Here is a 24,729-nt window from a genome sequence, read left to right as displayed (position 1 = left end):
AAATAAATTGATTTGAATTAATTTCACTGGGTGATGTTGACTTGAGATACAAGTGTTTTCAGTGCAGAGCTCTGTCACGGAGCCAATTAAGCACACAAGTTTAGGTACTACTGTACTTTATCTAGCTAGTAGTCTATTAGTTTGAAAATAGGAAAAACATATTTCAGAGTTTATCATTAGGAACACATACAGTATAGAGCAGACCTGGGCAAAATACTGGCCATTAAGATTTTTAATCTGGCGTGCAGGATGTTTCCCAATTATTATTTTTAGAACTTTAACATCGAAACTATAGCCACCATTATGATGTGCAGTGCTGTTTTCAAATTACCGTATGTCTTGAACTATATGAAGTATTTCAATGGCTGTAATTTGCGGTTTTGAGTGTTATACAAGTTATTACAGTAATCCACTTCACAGCCACTCAAGGCAGAAGAGGCACCAACCAGTGTGGGCAGAGTTTATTTAGAGAGCTGCCAGCCCGAGACACTGGTGTCAGGGACAGACGCAGAAGCAGATTTTTCCGACAAAGTTTTGCAGCAAAATTATATTATATCAGATGCGTTTTTCACCCTTTGTGTTCATATTTTGACATTTTTGTTGCATTTTTGTTAACTTTTGCTTAATTGTACAAGATGTTAAAAGAAGAATTGGTCTGAGAAGTAAAAGAAGAGCGACTTTTATATGTTGCTAATATTCAGCCTTATATCATTTATAGTTGTTATTGTAAATCCCACATTCTTTACTTTAATGTACAAACCCCGTTTCTATATGAGTTGGGAAATTGTGTTAGATGTAAATATAAACGGAATACAATGATTTGCAAATCCTTTTCAACCCATATTCAATTGAATGCACTGCAAATAGAAGATATTTGATGTTCAAACTCATAAACTTTATTTAATTTTTTTGCAAATAATAATTAACTTAGAATTTCATGGCTGCAACACGTGCCAAAGTAGTTGGGAAAGGGCATGTTCACCATTGTGTCACATGGCCTTTCGTTTTAACAACACTCAGTAAACGTTTGGGAACTGAGGAGACACATTTTGTAAGCTTCTCAGGTGGAATTCTTTCCCATTCTTGCTTGATGTACAGCTTAAGTTGTTCAACAGTCCGGGGGTCTCCGTTGTGGTATTTTAAGCTTCGTAATGCGCCACACATTTTCAATGGGAGACAGGTCTGGACAACAGGCAGGCCAGTCTAGTACCCGCACTCTTTTACTATGAAGCCACGTTGATGTAACACGTGGCTTGGCATTGTCTTGCTGAAAAAAGCAGGGGCGTCTATGGTAACGTTGCTTGGATGGCAACATATGTTGCTCCAAAACCTGTATGTACCTTTCAGCATTAATGGCGCCTTCACAGATGTGTAAGTTACCCATGTCTTGGGCACTAATACACCCCCATACCATCACAGATGTTGGCTTTTCAACTTTGCGCCTATAATCCGGATGGTTCTAACCTCTTTGGTCCGGAGGACACGACGTCCACAGTTTCCAAAAACAATTTGAAATGTGGACTCGTCAGACCACAGAACACTTTTCCACTTTGTATCAGTCCATCTTAGATGAGCTCAGGCCCAGCGAAGCCGACGGCGTTTCTGGGTGTTGTTGATAAACGTTTTTCACCTTGCATAGGATAGTTTTAACTTTAACTTACAGATGTAGCGACCAACTGTAGTTACTGACAGTGGGTTTCTGAAGTGTTCCTGACCCCATGTGGTGATATCCTTTACACACTGATGTCGCTTGTTGATGCAGTACAGCCTGAGGGATCGAAGGTCACGGGCTTAGCTGCTTACGTGCAGTGATTTCTCCAGATTCTCTGAACCCTTTGATGATATTACGGACCGTAGATGGTGAAATCCCTAAATTCCTTGCAATAGCTGGTTGAGAAAGGTTTTTCTTAAACTGTTCAACAATTTGCTCACACATTTGTTGACAAAGTGGTGACCCTCGCCCCATCCTTGGTTGTGAATGACTGAGCATTTCATGGAATCTACTTTTATACCCAATCATGGCACCCACCTGTTCCCATCCTGCCTGTTCACCTGTGGGATGTTCCAAATAAGTGTTTGATGAGCATTCCTCAACTTTATCAGTATTTATTGCCATCGTTCCCAACTTCTTTGTCACGTGTTGCTGGCATCAAATTCTAAAGTTAATGATTATTTGCAAAAAAAATGTCTTTATCAGTTTGAACATCAAATATGTTGTCTTTGTAGCATATTCAACTGAATATGGGTTGAAAATGATTTTCAAATCATTGTATTCCGTTTATATTTACATCTAACACAATTTCCCAACTCATATGGAAACGGGCTTTGTACATTTTAGGTGTCTCATTCAGTAAAAAAAAAAGAGTAACATTCCGTTCGTTTTTTTTTAGGTGGTCTGTCATAACTTTTTTAGCATTCAATCAGACATTATTGTGAGTTTTTGTATTAGCGTTCCTAAAAAAATGGGACCCACGGACATACTGTAAAAGAGGGATGTGTCGGGGGTGAATGAGCGCTACCGTACACATTATATTCCCAAACAAATGATTCTTCTCCTCACAATGACAAAATTTGACATACATTGTCAATTATTACATGGGAATTTCCCTGATATTATTTTGCGTTTATCAGCGGATTCCTTTTTATTGGCCAATTCTGTGACTCCGTCTGCAGTTACGTGAACGCGGTAATCATGCCTTACCTGTTTTATTGAGTTTAGGGATTATTAATAAGGCATACTAGCACTGTATCATATTAAAAGTAGCAACCATGGTGACATCCCAAACTTCTAGTAGACATGCTCTTTTTTTCACTCATTCACTCATCTATTTCACCGTCACAAGCTCTGGAATTTGCATGCATGTTGCGCAGCCCATTAATCTTTTTTTTTTAATCATTTTATTTTCAGAATTGTAAGAAGCCGAAATCGAAATTGGATTAACTGTCCAGCCTAACACATATACGTATGTATATTTAATATATATGTATGTGTATGTTTGTATATATACACACATACATGTGTATATATATATATGTGTATATATATATATATATATATATATATATATATATATATATATATATATATATATATATATATATATATATATATATATATATATATATATAAACAAATATATATATATATATATATATGTATATATATGTATATATATATATATGTATGTATATATATATATATATATATATATATATATATATATATATATATATATATATATATATATATATATATATATATATATATACATACATATATATAAACAAACATACAGATACATATATATACATACCTGTATGTGGAGGGAGGTGTAGCCAGCGCTGCCTGCAGGAGCAAAAGTCACCGCCGCTGTCCATGTTGCTGAGGACGAGCACCATCGGGCAGGGGCGGGGCATGTGCTGACGGCGAGACACAGCTGGATTTCACATGTGGCACGTGTTAATCTAATCATCTGTTGTCTTTAGGGGGAGGATTGGAGAGACTGCAAAGTCTGGAGCAAAACGTAGCTATTTGAGAGCTTGTAAAAACATTGAAACATTTGTCAACTCTGCGCAACTGGCTTCCAGCGTATGTATCCGTGAGACCGCAGGTATGCAACTCTTACATCTGGCGCCCAATCGAAAAAAAAAGAGGAACAATGTCGACACCAAGCCCGATAGAGGCATTGGGGCAGCTCTTGGCGGAGGTGTCCACGGCAAACCACCGGCAGATGGAGGCCATGCAGGGGCGTATTGCTCAGCAGAGCGAGATCCTGCGAGCACTAATAGAAAGGACCGGAGCGGGGGTACCCGCGGCAGCGCAGCCAACATTGGCGGCCGTGGGGATGCACCGAATGGCGGAGACAGAGGACCCACAGACTTTTTTGGACATGTTCGAGGCCACAGCGGGAGCATGCGCGTGGCCTAAAGAGGAATGGGCAGTATGACTTCTAACGCTGCTGGCGGGAGAAGCCCAGCGAGCGGCACTCAGCCTACCACCAGCTTCCCAGGTGAGGTACCGGAACCTGAGACGGGCGGTACTGGACCAGACGGGAGGGTCCAAAGAGGACCACAGGTGCCGGTTACGGGCAATGCGGCTCGGCCTGGAGGAGTGGCCTTTCGCCCTGGGCCAGCAATTAAGGGACACAGCGACGTGATGACTGCAACTCGGGCAAGTCCATGAAGTATTGGAACAGATTCCTGGGGGCGATCTCGGCGTGGACATCCGCATGGGTCCGCTACCACCGTCCTCAGGACTTGGCAGAGGCGGTGGCGTTGGCTGGGGACCACCTGGCGGTCCATCGGGAGAAAAAGAAGGAGTAGGCCGCGGAGGCAATGGAGCGTCCAGTTCCGTGCGCCGCCGGCCGAGGGAGCTCAGCAGTGGCCGAGGCCTCGGAACAATCCGACTGTGTTTTCTCCTCCTCAGGTCCCGGCCGCTACTGACGCTGTGTTTCCCCCACAAATGGCTCCTCGAATGCCTGGGCAGGCGTGCTGGAGGTGTGGGCGGCTTGGACACCTGCAGCAGGAATGTCCAAACATGGAGGTGGGACAGGTGATCTGGGTTGTCGACCCTTCGGCGCCCTCCCCCGGGCCAGGAGAGACGTACTATGTACCGGTAAAGATATAAGGGAGTACACACCGGGCGATGGTGGATTCGGGCTGCGAGCAGTCCATGATCCACCAGAACCTGGTTCGACCCGGGGTGCTGAGAAAGGTTACACGGGTGTGGGTTAAATGTGTGCATGGGATGTTCAGTACTATCGTGCCGGTGGAAATTTTGTGCAAGGGGGAAAAATATAAGGTGAAGGTGGCTGTAAATTTGCGCCTAACGCACCTCTTAATCTTGGGAACTAATTGGCCGGGGTTTAACAGGTTAGTAAAGCAGTGCGCAGGGGTGCGTTAACAACCGGTAGGGAAAGGGGATAGCCGCGCTGTTCTCAGCGGTGACGCTCCAAATTACTCGCGAAGTAGCAAGGACCCTTTGTGGTCACACAACGAATAGGTGACGTGGATTGTGAGGTCAGGCGGTCTGACCGGGGCGGGGCAACCCAAATATACCACCTCAACCTACTAAAAGGTTGGAGGGAGGTGGAGCCTGTCTCCATGGTGACGGCGATAGCAGAGAGCGAGGAGCTGGGTCCGGAGGTTCCCCGCGGCAGTTGCGGTCTGCCCGACCCCGAAGACGAAAAAGGAGGTGAGGCAGTTTTTAGGGCTGGTGGGCTACTACCGGAGGTTCGTCCCCTGGTTTGCAGACCTGACCAGCCCACTAACTGACCTCACCCAAAAAGGTGCTCCAGATCTGGTCCAGTGGACAGAGCAGTGTCATCAGGCATTCAAGAAGGTGAGGAAAGAACTTTGCAAGGAGCCGGTACTGCACATGCCAGATTTTTCTATCCCATTTTGTTTACAGGCGGACGTGTCGGGCAGAGGGCTGGGAACTTTTTTATCCCAGCAGAGGGGGGGCACCGACCACCCGGTCCTGTACATCAGCAAAAAATTATTAGAAAGAGAGGCCAGATATAGCACAGTGGAGAGAGAGTGCCTCGCCATCCGGTGGGCGGTCGGGGCCTTCCGGTACTACCTGCTGGGACGCCCGTTCAGCCTCTGCTCGGACCACAAACCCCTCCAGTGGCTTCACCGCATGAAAGATGCCAACGCGCGGATCACCCGTTGGTATCTCGCTTTACAACCCTACAATTTCAGAGTGATCCATAGGCCGGGGGCGCAGATGGCCGTGGCGGACTTCCTCTCCCGCTCTCATGCAGGGGGGAGTAGGCGCGGCCTAAGTCTGGGGGTGGAGGTTTGTGGAGGGAGGTGTAGCCAGCGCTGCCTGCAGGAGCAAAAGTCACCGCCGCTGTCCATGGTGCTGAGGACGAGCACCATCGGGCAGGGGCAGGGCAGGGTCAGGGCATGTGCTGACGGCGAGACACAGCTGGCAGGTAAATAGATTTCACAGGTGGTAAGTGTTAATCTAATCATTTGTTGTCTCTAACAGTGAGCGGCCGGGTGCAGGAGCAGGGGGAGGATTGGAGAGACTGCAAAGTCTGGAGCAAAACGTAGCTATTTTAGAGCTTGTAAAAACATTAAAACCTTTGTCAACTCTGCGCAACTGGCTTCCAGAATGTGTATCCGTGAGACCACAAGTACGCAACTCTTACAACATACATTGTATGTACATAAATATATATATTGTACATACATACTGTATATACATGCATACAGTATATACGTACATATATACATACATACATACATATATATATATATATATATATATATATATATATATATATATATATATATATATATATATATATATATATATATATATATATATATATATATATGTAAATATAACTAAATATATAGCAACAAATGGCAACACTCAATTGGCCCTAGTGTGTGAATGTGAGTGTGAATGTTGTCTGTATATATGTGTTGGCCCTGCGATGAGGTCGCAACTTGTGCAGCGTGTACGCCGCCTTCCGCCCGAGTGCAGCTGGGATAGGCCCCAGCATCCCCCGCAACCCTGACAGGGACAAGCGGTAGAAAATGGATGGATGAAATAATGTGTGCCATTAGAGTGCATATACAGATCTAAGCATTTGCACACCGTCTTTATAAGCGACATGTTGAGAGACATTCCTCTGCAGAAAGGCAGTGGGAGAAAAGGAAAATAAGGTGACGGAGGCAGTGAGTGATGTAGAAAGGGCAGAAAGGTTAGAAAGAAAGAGAAAAAGAGGAGGACCTAAGGATGACTGCTCTGCCTGTTAATTAGAAAAGAGAACTTAAACACACTGTGGCTCACAAACACACGCATGCACACACACGCACACACACACACACACACACACTGACGCACACACGCACACACCCAAGCACAAAGAAACACATTAATGGCTATTCATTCCAGAGATCAGCTTCTAATTAACAGTTAGGTCTCAAAGGAGAATAAGAAAGCTCATGGGTTTAAGTCCCTGGAGAGGCCCAACCCCAGACACACTCAGTGGAGCAGTTGCAGTGCATCCTTGTTTTGTCTGCTTGTGTGAACGCACCAAAGCCTCCAAAACACGGTGCACAAAAAGTTCAAGGGAGGATCCAAACCAATTGACAAAACATGTCAATTAAACACACACAGTCTCCATTTGGTGATAAGGTTCAACAGGATTGGGCGAGGCATTGTACTGTTCTTAAAAACATTGCGAGGGGAAGCCATTGTTGGATTAATTAATTAATTAATGGGCCAGTGAACAGTGAAACATAAACCTTAAGGTTTACTGCACAATTCAATGACTTTCAATACAACTGCATCAGAAAAATAAACTTTCAAGGATAATTATGCTCAGTTTTGATTAATGTATTATTTAATTTTGGCCTAATTTACTTAAAGCTTGTGTGTACTAAAACACATGCAAATTTGATAGCACACGCAAAGCTGATCTACTAAATGTGTGCAAAGTGGATTGCGTTCTGTTAAGTGAGCAGAATAAGGCGTGCAATCCATTTTGCGTCTCTGTCTTCATTAATATGCCAAATATATGCTGATCACCAAAACACCCACAAAACCGGAAGGCGAAAATGCAAATATAATTATTTAGCACCCGCAATGTGATTCATCAACACTCATCACCGTTTTGCGAGCACTATTTTGTGTTTTATTTAGCACGTGTCAGAAGGACGTGCAAACTGACAGTTAAACACACAGATGCAGTATCAGTGCCCGCGCTGCAAAGACAGACTATGGACAGACGAGAATCCTCCGTCCTACGTGTGAGTGTCAACATTTTGGATGGTCAGAAATAAAAATAATATTAGACATACCGTCAATTCCGCAATTTCCTTTTATATTTTTATAGCTGCTACAGGACCTAAGTGGCTGATTAAAATGAATGAAATTGATACTTTTTGGAGTCCACTGATATTTTGTCAATGTTGTTAGTTTTTTTTTAATTTAGGAAATGTATTACTATATCTTCAACATAAAAAGACATCTTTCTTTGGACATTTTCTTACATTTGAGTCATTCCAGTCACACAAATGCGCTGGTGATGCGATCCACAGCCTCACGCACAGAATTAAGTGTCAGTGCGCATATGTTTCCGTTGTCTAGATTGCGATTCAGAAAAGGTGTTACAGATTATAGATGTGTCCTTAGGCCATGTCTACACTAAGTCACTTAACCCCTTAAACGAATAATTATTTAGCCTAAGCCCCGTTTCAGCCACACTAAACCATCATTTTAGGTCCCCCTCCTCAGACAAATTTTTACACGGGTAAGCGCGCCGTGTATTTCTTGAATCTCCGGCACTTAGATTTGTATGGACCCATTGATCATTTACAAACTGAGTTTGGAGAGGAAGTGACGCCAGAAAGACCGCGCCCCACACAGGAAGTGACGTCAGAAAGAACCCGCCACAGCCAGCTTCATAATAAAGCTGTTTCGTAACTCACAGCTAACCACTGGAAATATGAAGGCGTGTCATCCAGACATGCCCGTGTTTCTTCTTCTTCTACATGTACAGACGCTTGTGGAAATCACACATGAATACCTTAAGAGAAAGCGATTAGCGAAAAACTTTGTCCATTTGTCAAAGGAGAGACAACAAGAATGCGAGCTCCCGTGGATGTGATAAACAAGGTAGCGTGTGCTTTGTATTACCTGGCTTTCGAGGGAATACTAAATACAGAAAACGGTAAATGCTTAAGGACTGGCAAAGCAGACTGTATCAGTTATTGTCCGCCATGTATGTCGCCAACTCAACTTCTAGGTCCAGAGTATATAAAGTCACCAAAAACGAATGGACAATGAAGGTGAAGGCAAAAGAGTGAGGAGTGTCCTGACCAGATATCTAGATCCCTAGTTTGATTGATGTAAAATGTTATTTATCACATTGTTTACGTGTCTAATAAAGATTTGATTAACTTATGATGGCTCAGGTGTGATTCACTACAATAGAGCCCCACAGCACACTGGATTCCAGTTCATTGAAATACCACAACACTGGATATTGTTCAGATAAGTTAAATTTAGTTTAAGAACTTGAAGATGACGATGACGTGCACATTTTTTGCGCATGCGTATTAGGTCGCGTCGTGCCGGCGGACGGAGGGGGTCGGGGGTCTTAAATGGTGGCATTGTTGTGTGTGGACACGGAAAAGGTTAGGTGGGATTTACCCTGGATAACCTTTTCCGGCTTAGTGTAAACAGGGCCTTAATCACATCACTCACAGGTAGGAGCACGATAACATGAATGTGCAGAAAATGATCGTCTGTCTCCTTGGTAAAAGCCTCCACGCAAAATCTTTATTCAAATAAGGCGGTCTGCACCACTTTTCAATTGCACACGCAGTGTTAGTAGATCACACGCAACACTCAGAGTACACACCATTTTATTTTATAGGGTGATGAAGTATCCCAAGATTGTCTCCAGACATGAGCCCAATTCAGCAACTGTGGGGGCATCCTTAAACTGAAGTAAGGTGGAGGAGTGCAAGTTGTCTGACATCCACCACCTTCACTCGTGTTATCATCATAGAAGAGTGCAAAAATATTCTAGTAACAACCAGTGCAGCTCTGGTGATGTCCATGTCCCGGGGGATTCAAGGCAGTGCTAGATAACAATGGTGCTCACACTAAATAGTCATTGGACACAATTTAGGAATGCTTTGCTAGTTACTTAGATAATAAGGGCTGTGTGTTGAGTACTCTCATGAGATGCTCCATATCACACAGTTGCCCAACATTGGGCCCCATTCAGCAACCGTTCTTAAGAACACATTTTGTTCTTAGGCCCATTTACGAAGTTTTTAAAGAGCTTTAGTGATTGGCAATGTTTTTGCTGCTACTGCAAGATGCCGCAGATTGTGCCCTGGGGAGGGAGCGCATATTTCACGACCATGTACCGTATTTTCCGCACCATAAGCCGCACCTAAAAACCACAATTTTTCTCAAAAGCAGACAGTGCGGCTAATAACCCGGTACGCCTTATATATGGATTAATATTCATATTTATTTTCATAAAGTTTAGGTCTCGCAACTACAGTAAACAGCCGCCATCTTTTTTCCCCGTAAAAGAGGAAGCGCTTCTTCTTCTACGGTAAGCAACCGCCAAGGTGAGCACCCGCCCCCGTAGAAGAAGAAGCGCGCGGATATTACGTTTCATTTCATTTGTGTATTTCTGTAAAGACAACAAAATGTCTCCTACTAAGAGACACGCGTACAAGGTTCCACTGACTTTTGATATTCATGTGAACCGCACTGTGGATACAACGGGAACACGTACGGTGAATATTCGCACCACAGGGAATGAGAAGTCGTCCTACTGTGGTTCTAGCTTGCCATGCTAACGGCCAGAAACTTCCACCCACGGTGATATTCAAAAGGAAGACCTTGCCAAAAGAGAACTTTCCAGCCGGCGTCATCATAAAAGCTACCTCGAAGGGATGGATGGATGAAGAAAAGATGAGCGAGTGATTGATAGACGTTTACGCGAAGACACCGGGTGACTTTTTTCACGCAGCGCCGTTCTTGTTGATCTACGACTGCATGCGCGTCCACATCATCGATGGTGTCAAAAAACAAGTGAAGCACACCGAAGAAGAATAATTCGAGGGATTTGTGGATGAGTAATAACTTCAGAAAGTGAGCTTTAAATGTTTGTTTTGTGTGTCGTGTGACACTAACGTATGAGCAACGTTGAGTTATTGATGTTGCTATTGCTCTGCACTATTTTGAGTGTTACTATTTTTGTGATTGCACATTTGTACACTACATTTTGGGAGTGAACAGAGTTGTTAGAACGCTGGTTTGTAATATATTATTAAAGTTTGACTGACCTATCTGACTGTTTTGTTGACATTCCCTTTAGCGTAGCGTAGGTGCGGCTAATAGCACGGGGCGGCTAATAGGTAAACAAAGTTTTGAAATATTCCGTTCATTAAACGTGCGGCTAATAACACGGGGCGCCTTCATCATCAGGCGTCCGTCAGTCGTAACGACTATGGAAACTGCGCCAGTCCAGAGGTCAAGTTTAAACTCAGCGACAACGCCTGCTGTGGCTGATGAGTCCGATGTGGGAGAGGCAAACACGGCCGCATTTACTGCAGATGTAGCTGGAAGGCGCAACTGCAGGAGTGCGTGTCTTCCGCTTGGTTCTTTTTTCATTGGCTGTGGCATGGATCTTTTCCTCGCCAGTCTTCAGCTGTTTGTGAAGGACACTGCGCCATTTGCTGCGGTCAGCTGCTGCATCTTCCCAGTGTTCAGTGTTTATGTCCAGGGCTTTCATGTCCCGCTTGCAGACATCTTTGAAGCGCAGTTTTGGCCGGCCAACAGATCTCTTGCCAGAGCCAAGTTCGCCATACAGGATGTCCTTTGGGATACGTCCATCCTCCATACGGCACACGTGGCCGAGCCAACGCAGCCTGCGTTGTCTGAGCAGCGTGAACATGGTAGGAAGACCAGCGCGTTCGAGGACCTGGGCATTCGTCACCTTGTCACTCCAATGGATGCCGAGGATGCGGCGAAGGCAGCGCATGTGGAAGGTGTTCAGTTTGCGCTCCTGTTTGGAGTATGTTGTCCATGTTTCGCTGCCGTAGAGAAGAGTGCTGACGATGCAGGCGTTGTACACTGCCATCTTGGTAGGAGTTGTCAGCTTCCGGTTCTCCCAGACGCGGGTCGTGAGGCGCCCTAGGGTTGTGGCAGCTTTGCCAATACGTTTGTTGATCTCACCGTCGAGGGACAGATTGTCACTGATGGTGGATCCCAGGTATGTAAATTGGTGTACGACTTTGAGTTGGTACTCATCGATTGTGATGGCTGGTGGAGTGTCCACTTCCTGACTCAGCACATTGGTCTTTTTTAGGCTGATGGTAAGCCCGAAGTCTTTGCAGGCCTGGGAGAATCTGTCCATAAGGCACTGGAGTTCTTGTTCAGTGTGTGAAACGATGGCGGCATCATCAGCAAAAAGCATGTCCCGAATGATTGTCTCACGGACTTTGGTCCTTGCTTTAAGACGGGCTAGGTTGAAAAGTCGGCCGTCAGATCTGGTACGTAGATATACCCCTTCTGTTGCAGTCCCAAAAGCATGATTGATGAGCAGGGCAAAGAAGATGCCGAAAAGGGTAGGAGCAAGGACGCAACCTTGCTTGACTCCGCTCTTAATGTCAAATGGGTTGGATATGCTACCATCATACTGGATGGTTGCCTTCATGTCGTCATGAAAAGATCTAATGAGGCTATGGAGCTTTGGAGGGCATCCGATCTTGGGTAGGATGCTGAAGAGCCCTTCTCTGCTAACCAGGTCGAAAGCCTTGGTCAGGTCAATGAAGGATATGTACAGGGGCTTCTGTTGTTCCCTGCATTTCTCCTGAAGTTGGCGTAGGGAGAATATCATGTCCACTGTAGAGCGCTTGGCGCGAAAGCCGCATTGAGATTCCGGGTAAATGCGCTCAGCAAGTTTTTGAAGGCGGACAAGCACAACACGGGCATAGAGTTTCCCTACGATATTCAGGAGGGAGATGCCCCTGTAATTGTTACAGTCGCTCCTGTCACCCTTATTTTTGTAAAGGGTGACAATCTTGGCATCTCTCATGTCTTGCGGCACGGCTCCCTCTTTCCAGCACTGGCAGAGGACATCATGCAAAGGCTGCAGGAGGGTGTCTTTACAGCGCTTGATGAGGTCTGGGGGGATGCCATCAGTACCAGGTGCTTTGCCAGTTGCTAAGCTGTCGATCGCTTTGTGAAGTTCAGCAAGTGTTGGTTCAGCATCTAATTCCTCAATGATGGGCAGCTGTTCAATGGCATCAAGGGCTGAGGCGACGACAGTGTTCTCTCTGGAATAGAGTTCTGAATAGTGCTCTACCCATCTGTCCATCTGCTTGCCCTTGTCAGTAATATATTCCCCACTGGTGGTCTTTAGGGTGGCTGTTTTGCTCTGTGTTGGACCCAGAGCAGTCTTGATGCCCTCGTACATCCCCCTGATGTTACCTGAGGTAGCTGCAGACTGGATGGATTCACTGAGTTGTTGCCAGTATTCATTGGCACAATGTCTTGCAGTCTGTTGCACTTTGCTTCTTGTAGTTCTCAGTGCTTGCAGGGACTTCTCATTTGGGGAGCGTTTGTATTCAGCGAGGGCAGCTCGCTTTGCTTCAATGACGGGGGTCATCTCACTGGACTTGGCAACAAACCAGTCGTTGTTTTTGAAGATCTGAAGATTTGAAGAGGTTTTGTTGACATTCCCTTTAGCGTAGCGTAGGTGCGGCTAATAGCACGGGGCGGCTAATAGGTAAACAAAGTTTTGAAATATTCCGTTCATTAAACGTGCGGCTAATAACACGGGGCGCCTTATGGTGCGGAAAATACGGTAGACCTATTTGCCCGTGACAACTATTTATTTGAACGCTTCGGAGCTACTTCAGCTTTCTTAAACTTACGTTTTGACAGTATGTGTTTCCCCCGCGGGATAATACTAATGTCTCTTTTGTAATCTGTTTGAGTTTTCTCCGTGTGTTTGATGTTCGGCTTTGCGCCGGAATTGTGCCCTCATATGGGGAATTAAGGTCGTTTACCTATGCAAATTATGAAATTAAGGGTGTTTACATATGCATATTGGGGAAATAAGGTCATGTTTATATGCAAATTATGATAGACATGCACACGCTAACCATTTGGCATTCAGCAACTTAAGGAACAGCAGGTGGGAACAATTTGGCCGTTTAAGAACACGTCATTAATTTGAATGGACTCCTATTAGGAAATCACTTAGGAAGAAAGATAAGAGTAAAAGTTAGGAACTTATTGCTGAATGGGGCCCAATGTTAGGAAATGTTTTGTACAATATCAATCAAAAGTTTAGAATTTGGGTATTTTTTTGAAAGGATTAACTATTCCTCATATCGTTCCATATCAGTCCTTGCCTCACTTTCCCCTCCAGCTCTTCTGTCTCCTCCTGACAAGAGTGGCCGGTATCATGAGGGCGGGCGTGTCTTAGCAGCCACACACTGACTTAAGACGAGACACAAACCAGGCCCAAAAACACACACGCAGTGTAATACAATGTGACAGGGATCTTACAGTATGTGTCTGAGCACAGGGACGGCCTGTCCGTCAAACACACCCATGGCTCAAGGCAAAGACTGCTGCAGAGGTGTGTGACACCATCCTTTGGATACATGCTGTCAATGCAGGCGTGTGTTGGTGTGTGTGTGTGTGTGTGTGTGTGTGTGTGTGTGTGTGTGTGTGTGTGTGTGTGTGTGTGGGTGTGCTTTGTGTTGTATATGCCAGCTGTCTGCCTTTTCTTTGTAGAGCAATGAAGGCAACAGTATTGTCAGCAAGTATGTGGGCAGTGAGTATCCCTGCATCATTGCTATGACACTCACACAGCCACCAGTGTACTGCAGTCATCATCACACAACGAATGTAAAAGATATCATGTCTCTATGATACTGGGGGAGAAATAAAACGCCCGATATGTCAATGTCAGTCATAAGGTTAAATTCACGAAAGTGTCAATGCTTACTATAAATGAGTTGGAAAACAATGTTAATCTGTTAGCTACTTTGCAATGTATACACACATTAGGTCAATAGGTACATTTTCAAACTGTTATTTAATCCAAAAGCTGTATCAATAATTGCCTTTGTACAAAGATAACACAAAGGTTCATTTAAACATATTGCTTATAATGGATTAGTCTGGTCTGTGAGTTGTTTCTAATATTTAGTTATATGATGCTGGAAACTACAACCACAATGATAATCGAATAATTTATTCTCTGATATAGTCAATCAAAACTGAGCATTGTATTTGCAAAGGCAGATTTACATAAAAGCGTTCTTTCTGCTCCTTGGCGAAGAAAAGTATACTAATGGCCAGGTCGAATAAAGGTTTGCGCGCAGTACGCGCGCAAACTTGATAGCACATACAAAGCTGATCTACTAAACTTGTCCGCAGAGTATTGTGTCTCTTAAGTGTGCAAAACAAGCAATCTGTTGAGCGTGTATGTCTTCATTAATAGGCAGAATATATGCTGTACATTTATTTAATTATTTAGCACAGAGTATGATTTATCAAGGCTAACATTGTAGTGTGGGAGCCGTTTTGCATCTTTATTTAGCATGTCTAAAATGTGCATGCAAACTGGCAGCTGCACAGAAATCCCCTACCTAAGGTACATGAGCAATATTAAAGACCGAAATTGGGCCACAAACAAAATTGTGTTTAGGGCCACAAAAACATGCATGCTTAAATGGGAACTGCATTTTTTTTTAAATTGTGCCTATCATTCACAATCCTTATGTAAAACAAGAACATATATGTTTTTTCTTTTATTATGCATTCTAAATATTAAATAAATGCGATCAAAAGTCCGCTTACAATGCAGCCTATGGGAGCCGCTCTATTCTGCCTATAAAAGCCCTTAAAATAATATCTAAACACCTCCATCAAGGTTTTATATAAATTATGTAAGTATATATGTAATGAAAACAGGCACATTTATAATAACATTTAATATTTACAAATTTTTATCATCTTAGGAATATGCGGCGCATTAAGTTAAAAAACGGATCACGATGTTCACATTCATTTTCAACTACATCACTGATTTCTACTCACTGCATACCTCATGAGCGCCAAACATAGTAAGACATCACAATGCTTTCCTTGTGTTCCAAGCACATGGGCCAGACGTGGCCGTCAAAGAGGCTGATGATTAACAGAGGTCGTATAATGAATCTGTTGATCCTGATTTTAAAAAAATTCTCAGTTTAAGGTCAAAAGATACTTGTAATTATTACAATGAATCTGAGTTCAATACCTTAATCAAAAATGAAAATCTGTGTCAATATACTTTTTCCAGTTAACATCTAAATACACGTAGTTTACCCCAAAATTTGATATATTCATCAAGTTTATCAACTTTATAAAATAGATTTGATGTGCTTGCTTTATCTGAAACCTGACTTAACGATGATATTGCACAACTTTACTCATTACCTCAGTATAATGCTGTACATGTATGTCGGACAAATAAGACGGGTGGTGTAGTTTCTATTTATATAAATAAGGAGTTTACATTTTTTGAAAATAAGGATCTTAGTGTTCATTTAAGCAAAAGTGAGGTAGAATCAATGTTGGTAGAAATTCAAAATTGCAGTAATTTTGGAGGGAAGACTGATTATTGGGTGTATGTATCGCCCATCTGACAGTGACAATAAAGTATCTTTATTGAAGCACTGTCATCCACTTTGGAGATGATTAGTGTCAAAAATAAGGCTTGTATTCTTCTTGGGGATTTTAATATTGACCTTTTGAAAGAGGAATCAAGTCCTTCAGTTGATTTTCTAAATTCAATGTATATATATATATATATATTTTTTTATCCACTAATTAATAGACCAACAAGGATAAACTCATCTGCAACTTGATTTGATAATATTTTAAATAGATATTTATTTAATTAAATCTTTTCTGGTTTAATGCTTACAGATCATCTTCCAGTATTTCAGTTTTGTACAAATATTTCACAAAGAAAAACTGAAGTTGAAATGAAATGTCGTGAATTTAAGAAAAATGGGGAACCCGTGAAAATCTAATTGGCAAATGCGTCATTGGATGAAGTTTTCAAACATCACAATGCTGAGATGGCTTACCAAACATTTATGCATATATGTATTGCTTTGTTTGATTAATGTTTTCAGTTTATATAAATCAAAAATAAATTTAAAAGCAGAATTTCAAAACGATGGATCTATCAGCTACTTAAAAATCTTCCATTACTACACATACGTTATATAACAAATGTCTTATTTTTTTTATTAAAATATAAAAATCAGTTTATTAAAATACTAAAAGATGCCAAGAAAAAATATTACTCAGAAAAGTACAAAAAAAATGTGTATAAATGCACACTGGATGTGTTTGACCCTACTACTCCAAATGAAGTACTTCAAATGCAACTAGAAATTAAAGGTGTTGCTCCAGGCCACGATGACATAAGTGCCAGTCTTGTAAAACAAGTTGCTTCCTCCATTATTGAACCCCTTACACATTTTCTCTCTCTGTCTCTTAACAGGTGTCGTACGAATCGATGTAAAAGTAGCCAAAGTAACACCTTTGTATAAAACTGGGGATGCTAGTATATTCAATAACTATCTGCCTATGTCTGTGTTATCTGTCTTTTCTAAAGCGCTGGAAGAAATAGTTTATACAAGAATTATAAAACATTTGTTTGATAACTGTATTTTGTATATTAATCAGTACGGTTTTAGAGAAAATATGTCAACAGAAATGGCGCTGTGGCAATTTGTTGATAGGATTGCAATCGGTTTAGATCACAAGAAATATACTCTTGTGATCTAAATCCAAGGCTTTTGATATTGTCAATTTAAAAAATTATTCTAACCGAATAAAAAAAAAAAAAGGGCTTGAAAATGTTGTTTTAAAATGGCTATATAGTTATCTTCATGAAAGAGAACAATATGTTATGGCTTTTTGCCGGATGGGGTGCCTGGTGGGTGGTGGGCGGGGGGGCCTGGACGTGCGGGTAAGGCTGCGGGGTTTGGTGGCGCTGGACACTGTTGGCAACCAGGCCTCATGTTTATTTTTATTTTATTTTATTTAAAGGGTTTATTTTATTTTATTTATTATTATTATTATTATTTTTATTTTTATTTATTTTTATTTATTTTTATTTATTTATTTATTTTTATTTATTTACCTTTATAAAACCTTACTAATCCAAAATAATTTTTTGAGAGCAATGCATTTTTCCAAGAGACAGTATTCATCTGCTCCTCTTTTAAAAAGGACAGTATTTTGACAATATTTAATGTGAACATATATAGTATACCTATTTTTATGTACAAGTATGTACATTTGTTTGTTGATTTACCAATAGTTTTCCGTATTTTTTTTACATCTTCTGGAATACATACCTATACCCAAAAAGACACTGTCATGTATTTCATTTACATTTATATAGAACATCAACTAAGAAATGTACGCAAAAATACAGAGGCCCCTCTCTTTGGAATAAACTGCCTAAAATGCCACAAGCACTTCGTATCTACAACAACACTTTATTTGAAAAAAACAAAACAATTGAAGTCCATGTTGTCTGAAGTGCCATCCATCCATTTTGTACCGCTTGTCCCTTTTGGGGTCGCGGGGGGTGCTGGAGCCTATCTCAGCTGCATTCGGGCGGAAGGCGGGGTACACCCTGGACAAGTCGCCACCTCATTGTAGGGCCAACACAGATAGACAGACAACATTCACACTCACATTCACACACCAGGGCCAATTTAGTGTTGCCAATCAACCTATCCCCAGGTGCATGTCTTTGGAGGTGGGAACCCACACAGTCACGGGGAGAACATGCAAACTCCACACAGAAAGATCCCGACCCCGGGATTGAACTCAGGACCTTCGTATTGTGAGGCACATGCACTAATCCAATCCAATCCAATCCAATCCACTTTATTTATATATCACATTTAAACAACAAAAATGTTTCCAAACTGCTGCACAACAATATTAAAAACAATATTAAAAACAATATTAAAAACAATATTCAAATAGTATCCTTAGCTCCACCAATGACTGAATAAAAACAAAAAATAAATAGATATGAAACCAATATAAAAACAATATCAAAATAAATATAATTAAAAACGATTTTAAAGGGTAAAACCAATTAAAACAGTAAATAAATATCAAAAATGTATAAAAAACACAGAGGACAACAACTAACCCCTAGTCCACCGTGCTGAAGTGCATTATCATATTGATGTTTGCTGTATATAATATGAATTGCATGTCACTTGTGTATTGTATTTAAAAAATATATATTATTATTATTATTATTATTATTATTATTATTATTATTATTATTATTGTAAATATTATTATTATTATGCTGATGTTTAAATTGTGACGTTTTGGGGCAGGTGTTTTTACAAGATCTTAGGGTCTTCACATATTTTTCTGTTAAATTGTTTAATGTTCTTTTATCTGTTTTTCTGTGTGTGCAAATAAAATAAATTAATCTTACTGTACAATGTCTGCTGTCATTAGGATGCTGACTGATAGAATCTTGTTCTATTACCATTTATTTATTTTATTTTTTTATTTTATTTATTTATTTATTTTTGTCCCGTCCAGCTTCTCAGGCAAATCATATAGTTGATGTAGATGCCCATATCGGCTGTTCAGATTTACTTTACAAAAGAGAAGTGTAGGATACTTCTCTTGTTGCCTTATTTGTATTTGATTTTATTAAATGTATTTATACTATCATTTAGTGCAGCCGGGCCGGAGCAGGAGGGAGGGTTATATTACCATTTAAAAACGAATGACTCATTATCCTCACGATGAAAAGCCGGGTGAAAATAAGCATCTTTTCGTGTTGTTTTTTGCCATTCCGGGTCTATATTGGCTGTCAAAGTGTACCAACTTGTTGGATTACGTCCTCATCCTTCTACTATACAGGTAAACGGCATAATTTATGATCTACAATAAACTTCCACAAGATGGGAAATGAGAATGCAGCTGACCAGTTGATATTATCAACAAAGGCACACAAGCTTGTAATCATCGTGCCACTATAAATAGTCTGTGTGCGTTAGGGCTTATAATAACAATTTCACTAATACCTGTACGTGTTTAATATTCAAATCAAGAAATGTAAATGGAGTATTGTTGGCAGTTTTTGGATGGTTATTTATTGGGTTTTATGGGCGGAATAGAGGACCTCCCATTGGCTCCATTGTAAGCTGACTTTTATTTATGTGTATTTACGAGCTAGAATACATTACAACCCCACATCATGACTTTCATAATGATTGTGAACGATTTCAAAAATTTCAAAAACAAGTGCAGTTCTCCTTTCAGGGGCTGATTAAAACAAAGTTAATAGATGCGTTTTGGTGTCTGCTGGTGTTATTTTTTTGTTTAGGATGTTTGTTTTTTTATTTAGGAAATATGTTTTTAACAGGCTAATTGGGAACAGGTGGGTGCCATGATTGGGTATAAAAGCAGCTTCCATGAAATGCTCAGTCATTCACAAACATGGATGGGGCGAGGGTCACCACTTTGAAAACAAATGCGTGAGCAAATTGTCGAACAGTTTAAGAACAACATTTCTCAACAAGCTATTGCAAGGAACTCAGGGGTTTCACCATCTACAGTCCGTAATATCATCAAAAGGTTCTGAGAATCTGGAGAAATCACTGCACGTAAGCGGCAAGACCGAAAACCAACATTGAATGCCCGTGACTTTCGATCGCTCAGGCGGTACTGCATAAAAAAACGACATCAGTGTGTAAAGGATATCACCACATGGGCTGAGGAACACTTCAGAAAACCACTGTCAGTAACTACAGTTGGTCGCTACATCTGTAAGTGCAAAGCGAAAGCCATTTATCAACAACACCCAGAAACACCGCCGGCTTCGCTGGGCCCGAGCTCATGTACCGGTAAGATGGACTGATGCACAGTGGAAAAGTGGTCTGTGGTCTGACAAGTCCACATTTCAAAATGTTTTTGGAAACTGTTGACGTTGTGTCCTCCGGACCAAAGTGGGAAAGTAACATCCAGACTGTTATAGGTGCAAAGTTCAAAAGCCAGCATCTGTGATGGTATGGGGGTGTTTAAGTTCCCAAGGCATGGGTAACTTACACATCTGTGAAGGCATCATTAATGCTGAAAGGTACATACAGGTTTTGGAGCAACATATGTTCTCATCCAGGCAACGTCTTTTTCACGCCCCTGCTTATTTTAGCAAGACAAGGCCAAGCCACATTCTGCACGTGTTACAACAGAGTGGCTTCGTAGTAAAAGAGTGCGGGTACTAGACTGGCCTGTCTGTAGTCCAGACCTGTCTCCCATTGAAAATGTGTGGCGCATTATGAAGCGTAAAATACGACTGTTGAACAACTTGAGCTGTACATCAAGCAAGAATGGGAAAGAATTCCACCTGAAAATCTTCAAAAATTGGTCTCCTCAGTTCCCAAACATTTACAGATTGTTTTTTTTTTTAAAAAAAAAAGGCGATGTAACTCAGTGGTAAAAATGCCCCTGTGCCAACTTTTTTGCAATGTGTTGCTGCCATTAAATTGTAAGTCAAACACAATTAAGTTTCTCAGTTCAAACACTAAATACCTTCTCTTTGCAGCGTATTCAATTGAATATAAGTTGAAAATGATTTGCAAATTATCATTTATGATTTACACAACGTGCCAACTTCACTGGTTTTAGGTTTTGTATATAATACCAATATCGCTATTTGTATTTTCTAAGTTAATTGCGGCTGGCTGGCAAAAGACAAGACATTCATTAAAATCTTATAGCTTGCTGTGTCAAGAAGAGTAAATCATGACATCAATTAAGGTTGCATGGAGGTGACAGGCGTGAAAACCTACTTCTGCAGATGGGCCTGTGGTCACTCCAGGCAGCCAGTGTGTCCGTCACTCTCTGACAGGTGATACTTTTGGATCCTTGAAGAACGTAGCTGTCATCACAACTGAATTGGACGCTGGATCCGACTCTATTTTGGGAGACAAAACAATAACAAGGCTTGTCAACGTGAGACAGTGTCACTGTCATAATGTTACACTCTTTGAAAGTCAGAGAGACATTATAGCAACAACGGTGTCCAGCAGAAATAAAGGTCATGATTTTAAACAAGCGAATGGCTTTCTAGTGAGAAAAAAATTCGCTCAAAGACAGATTTTCTATATGTTGTTGCTTCCCCTTACTTATTTGTTTATGTAAGTGTTCCACGCTTTTGTTGTTGGTCTATCATCCTTCTCTTAAGATCACTAATGCCAAGGACACCCTGCTGTCTAACATGTGAGCATGACATTCAGCCATGCAAGTACAAGTCCACATGACGTCTTCCTTGTGAAAGCTCAATGTCTCTTTTCAGCTGAAATACACAATATCTAAGCGGTTTCTACACAAACTCTTGGTTGTTCAGAGGCTGCACCCTGGTGCGTTACAATGCATGGGTGTACACACCTCTCTGTCAACATGCAGGGTTGAGTCTTTTGCTTGACATTTAGATGCAAAGTTCCACCCTGGAAATGAACATTGGCAGTAGGGAATAAACTTTAATGTGTTTTCTGTAAATCAAAAGGGTTTTAAAGAGGGTGCTGGGTCAAAAGACATGTGTCTACATAAAAATGCATCTGTCAATTGTCTTTGCAGGTAGTTCAGTGCATGCCAAGGCAACAAGAAGCGCTATAGCCCTTAACAACTAGCCTTATGAAGCCAGGAGACATAATTAAACAATAGCAAATTGACAAAAAGGATAGTCATTATTAATTCTGATTTCCACTTACCAAAACAACTTAAACAGCAATACATGCAATCAAAACTAAACTGTTTGGCTCTAGATCAGTGGTTCCCTACCTTTTTTTTCAGTAATGTACCCCCTGTGATTTTTTTTTTAATTCAAGTACCCCCTAATCAGAGTAAAGCCTTTTTGGTTGAAAAAAAGACATAAAGAAGTAAAATACAGCACTATGTCTTCAGTTTCTGATTCATTAAATTGTATAACAGTGCAAAATATTGCTCATTTGTAGTGGTCTTTCTTGAACTATTTAGAAAAAAAGATAGGTTTTTATTTATATTTATAAAGGATTTTTGAATTGTTGCTATTTTTAGAATATTTAAAAAAAATCTCAAGTACCCCTTGGCATACCTTCAAGTACCCCCAGGGGTATGCGTACCCCCATTTGAGAACCACTGCTCTAGATGACAGTTCATGCTTACGTTTGTGTACCGTCTTCAAGGTTTCAATAACAAGGTCAGTACAGGTGGGAACAGTTAAATACTGTACAATGAAAAGAAAAGTCTTATGTAACTGCATTGAATGTGACTTTACATAATGAACATGTCAAATTCAAATTAAAAATATGTTTCTGTTGTCCCAAGTTTTGTATTTTTAGTGTCTAAAACTGAGTGAGTTTGAATGTGCACACATGGTATGTTTTTTTGTGGTAAAATGAGCTTTGTGTACTTATTTTGTCATTTGTCCAAAAACAAAGACTATGTTCAACCTGTAGGGCACAAGTGTCAAACTCTAGGCCCAGGAGCCAAATCAGACCCGCCACATCATTTAATGTGATTTTGCCGCTTTATTTAATGTGTACATCATTTTACGTGGCCCGCCACCTCATTTTATGTTTCCTGCGGCATCATATTATGTTATATGCTGCATTAATTTGTGTGGCCCACCACATCATTTACGTGGCCAGCTAAAAAAGGCCAGAAACAATAAAGCACTTTTTGACTATTCTTTCAATTTTGAAAGAGAAATGCATTGCATAGTATCTGATCTTGCAAGAAGCAAAGCAAGTTATCCATCAATCTGTTTGTAAAAAATATAGTAATCCTATGCAAGGTTTCCCCTAGATTGCCAAGATACCTGTGGCGGTAGGGGCGAGATAATGGGCATGGCCAATATGACATCATCATATACTTTGCTATTCTTTAATAAGGCAAAAAACATTTAAAACAAATCAGTGTTATCAATAATTAGTATTACAATATTTTTTTCTTACAAATTATTGTTTTGCTCTATCTTTAAATTGTTGCTACTCATTGTACAATGTACTTTGTTGAGAATGTTTTAAGAGTCTAGACTACTCCAATCCTCTCAGTCATCCATCCATTTTCTATCGCTTGTCCCTCACGGGTCGCGGGGGGTGCTGGGGCACTTTATTTTTATTAAAAACGATTAGCAACAAGTTTAACATGTTTTTCTGGTTATTATAGACCCTACTCGTGTTAAGAGACTCTTCTGCTTCTGTTTAGAGACTTGCTTCACTCTGCTGCGAGTCTTCCTCTCCTTAAAAGCCACCACTGTCCTCCTACATTTTGTAGATCGCTGTCCGCGGGTATATCTCGGGTGTATTAAAGTGCGTCTACAGCTTGAACATGCTGCCTCCCATCCAGACAATCCTGTGTGTCATCTTATTTCGGCAGTGCTGTTTCGCTGATCATAGTATTTTTCCGGCGCCCAAATTTACGGTGCATCACTAGTCAATAGTGCGCAAATAATAGGCTATATATATATATATATATATATATATATATATATATATATATATATATATATATATATATATATATATATATATATATATATATATATATATATATATATATATATATTAATTCATACTATAACGACTTGCTAGTATTAATGTGTATTTTAGTGTGTTATTATGTTGATTGTTCCCATGGACTGTCAATGCACTGTGTTGGCGGAGAATGAGGAAGTGTTGTTGTGTGTCTGGGAGTGAAGCATAGAGACGTACAGTCGCGATCAAAAGTTTACATACACTTGTAAAGAACATAATGTCATGGCTGTCTTGAGTTTCCAATCATTTCTACAACTCTTTTTTTTTGTGATAGAGTGATTGGAGCACATATTTGTTGGTCACAAAAAATATTCATGAAGTTTAGTTCTTTTATGAATGTATTATGGGTCTACTGAAAATGTGACCAAATCGGCTGGGTCAAAAGTATGCATACAGCGGTGTTAATATTTAGTTACATTTCCCTTGGCAAACTTTTACCACTTTTGACGTGAGTTTGGGGTCATTGTCCTGTTGGAACACCCAACTGAATGGCCTTCCCAAAGTCCTGACTTAAACGTGTGGACAATGCTGAAGAAACAAGTCCATGTCAGAAAACCAACACATTTAGCTGAACTGCATCAATTT

The 24,729-nt window shown here is 40.8% G+C and overlaps 1 protein-coding gene across 1 annotated transcript in view; it reads right to left on the bottom strand.

The window, feature by feature from the left end:
- LOC133633672 (CUB and sushi domain-containing protein 1-like) overlaps positions 1-24,729 on the bottom strand; it is a 1,183,208-nt gene that overhangs the window by 388,108 nt on the left and 770,371 nt on the right. The window contains exon 9 of the mRNA XM_062026293.1: positions 21,418-21,542. Within this exon, the coding sequence (XP_061882277.1) occupies positions 21,418-21,542 (125 nt within the window). The remainder of the gene's footprint in view (positions 1-21,417; positions 21,543-24,729) is intronic.

This window comes from Entelurus aequoreus, linkage group LG02 (genome assembly GCF_033978785.1).
Source record: "Entelurus aequoreus isolate RoL-2023_Sb linkage group LG02, RoL_Eaeq_v1.1, whole genome shotgun sequence".
Taxonomy (NCBI): domain Eukaryota; kingdom Metazoa; phylum Chordata; class Actinopteri; order Syngnathiformes; family Syngnathidae; genus Entelurus; species Entelurus aequoreus.
The sequence above is the reverse complement of the archived record's forward strand: the minus strand, read 5'-3'. Positions and strand labels throughout refer to the sequence as shown.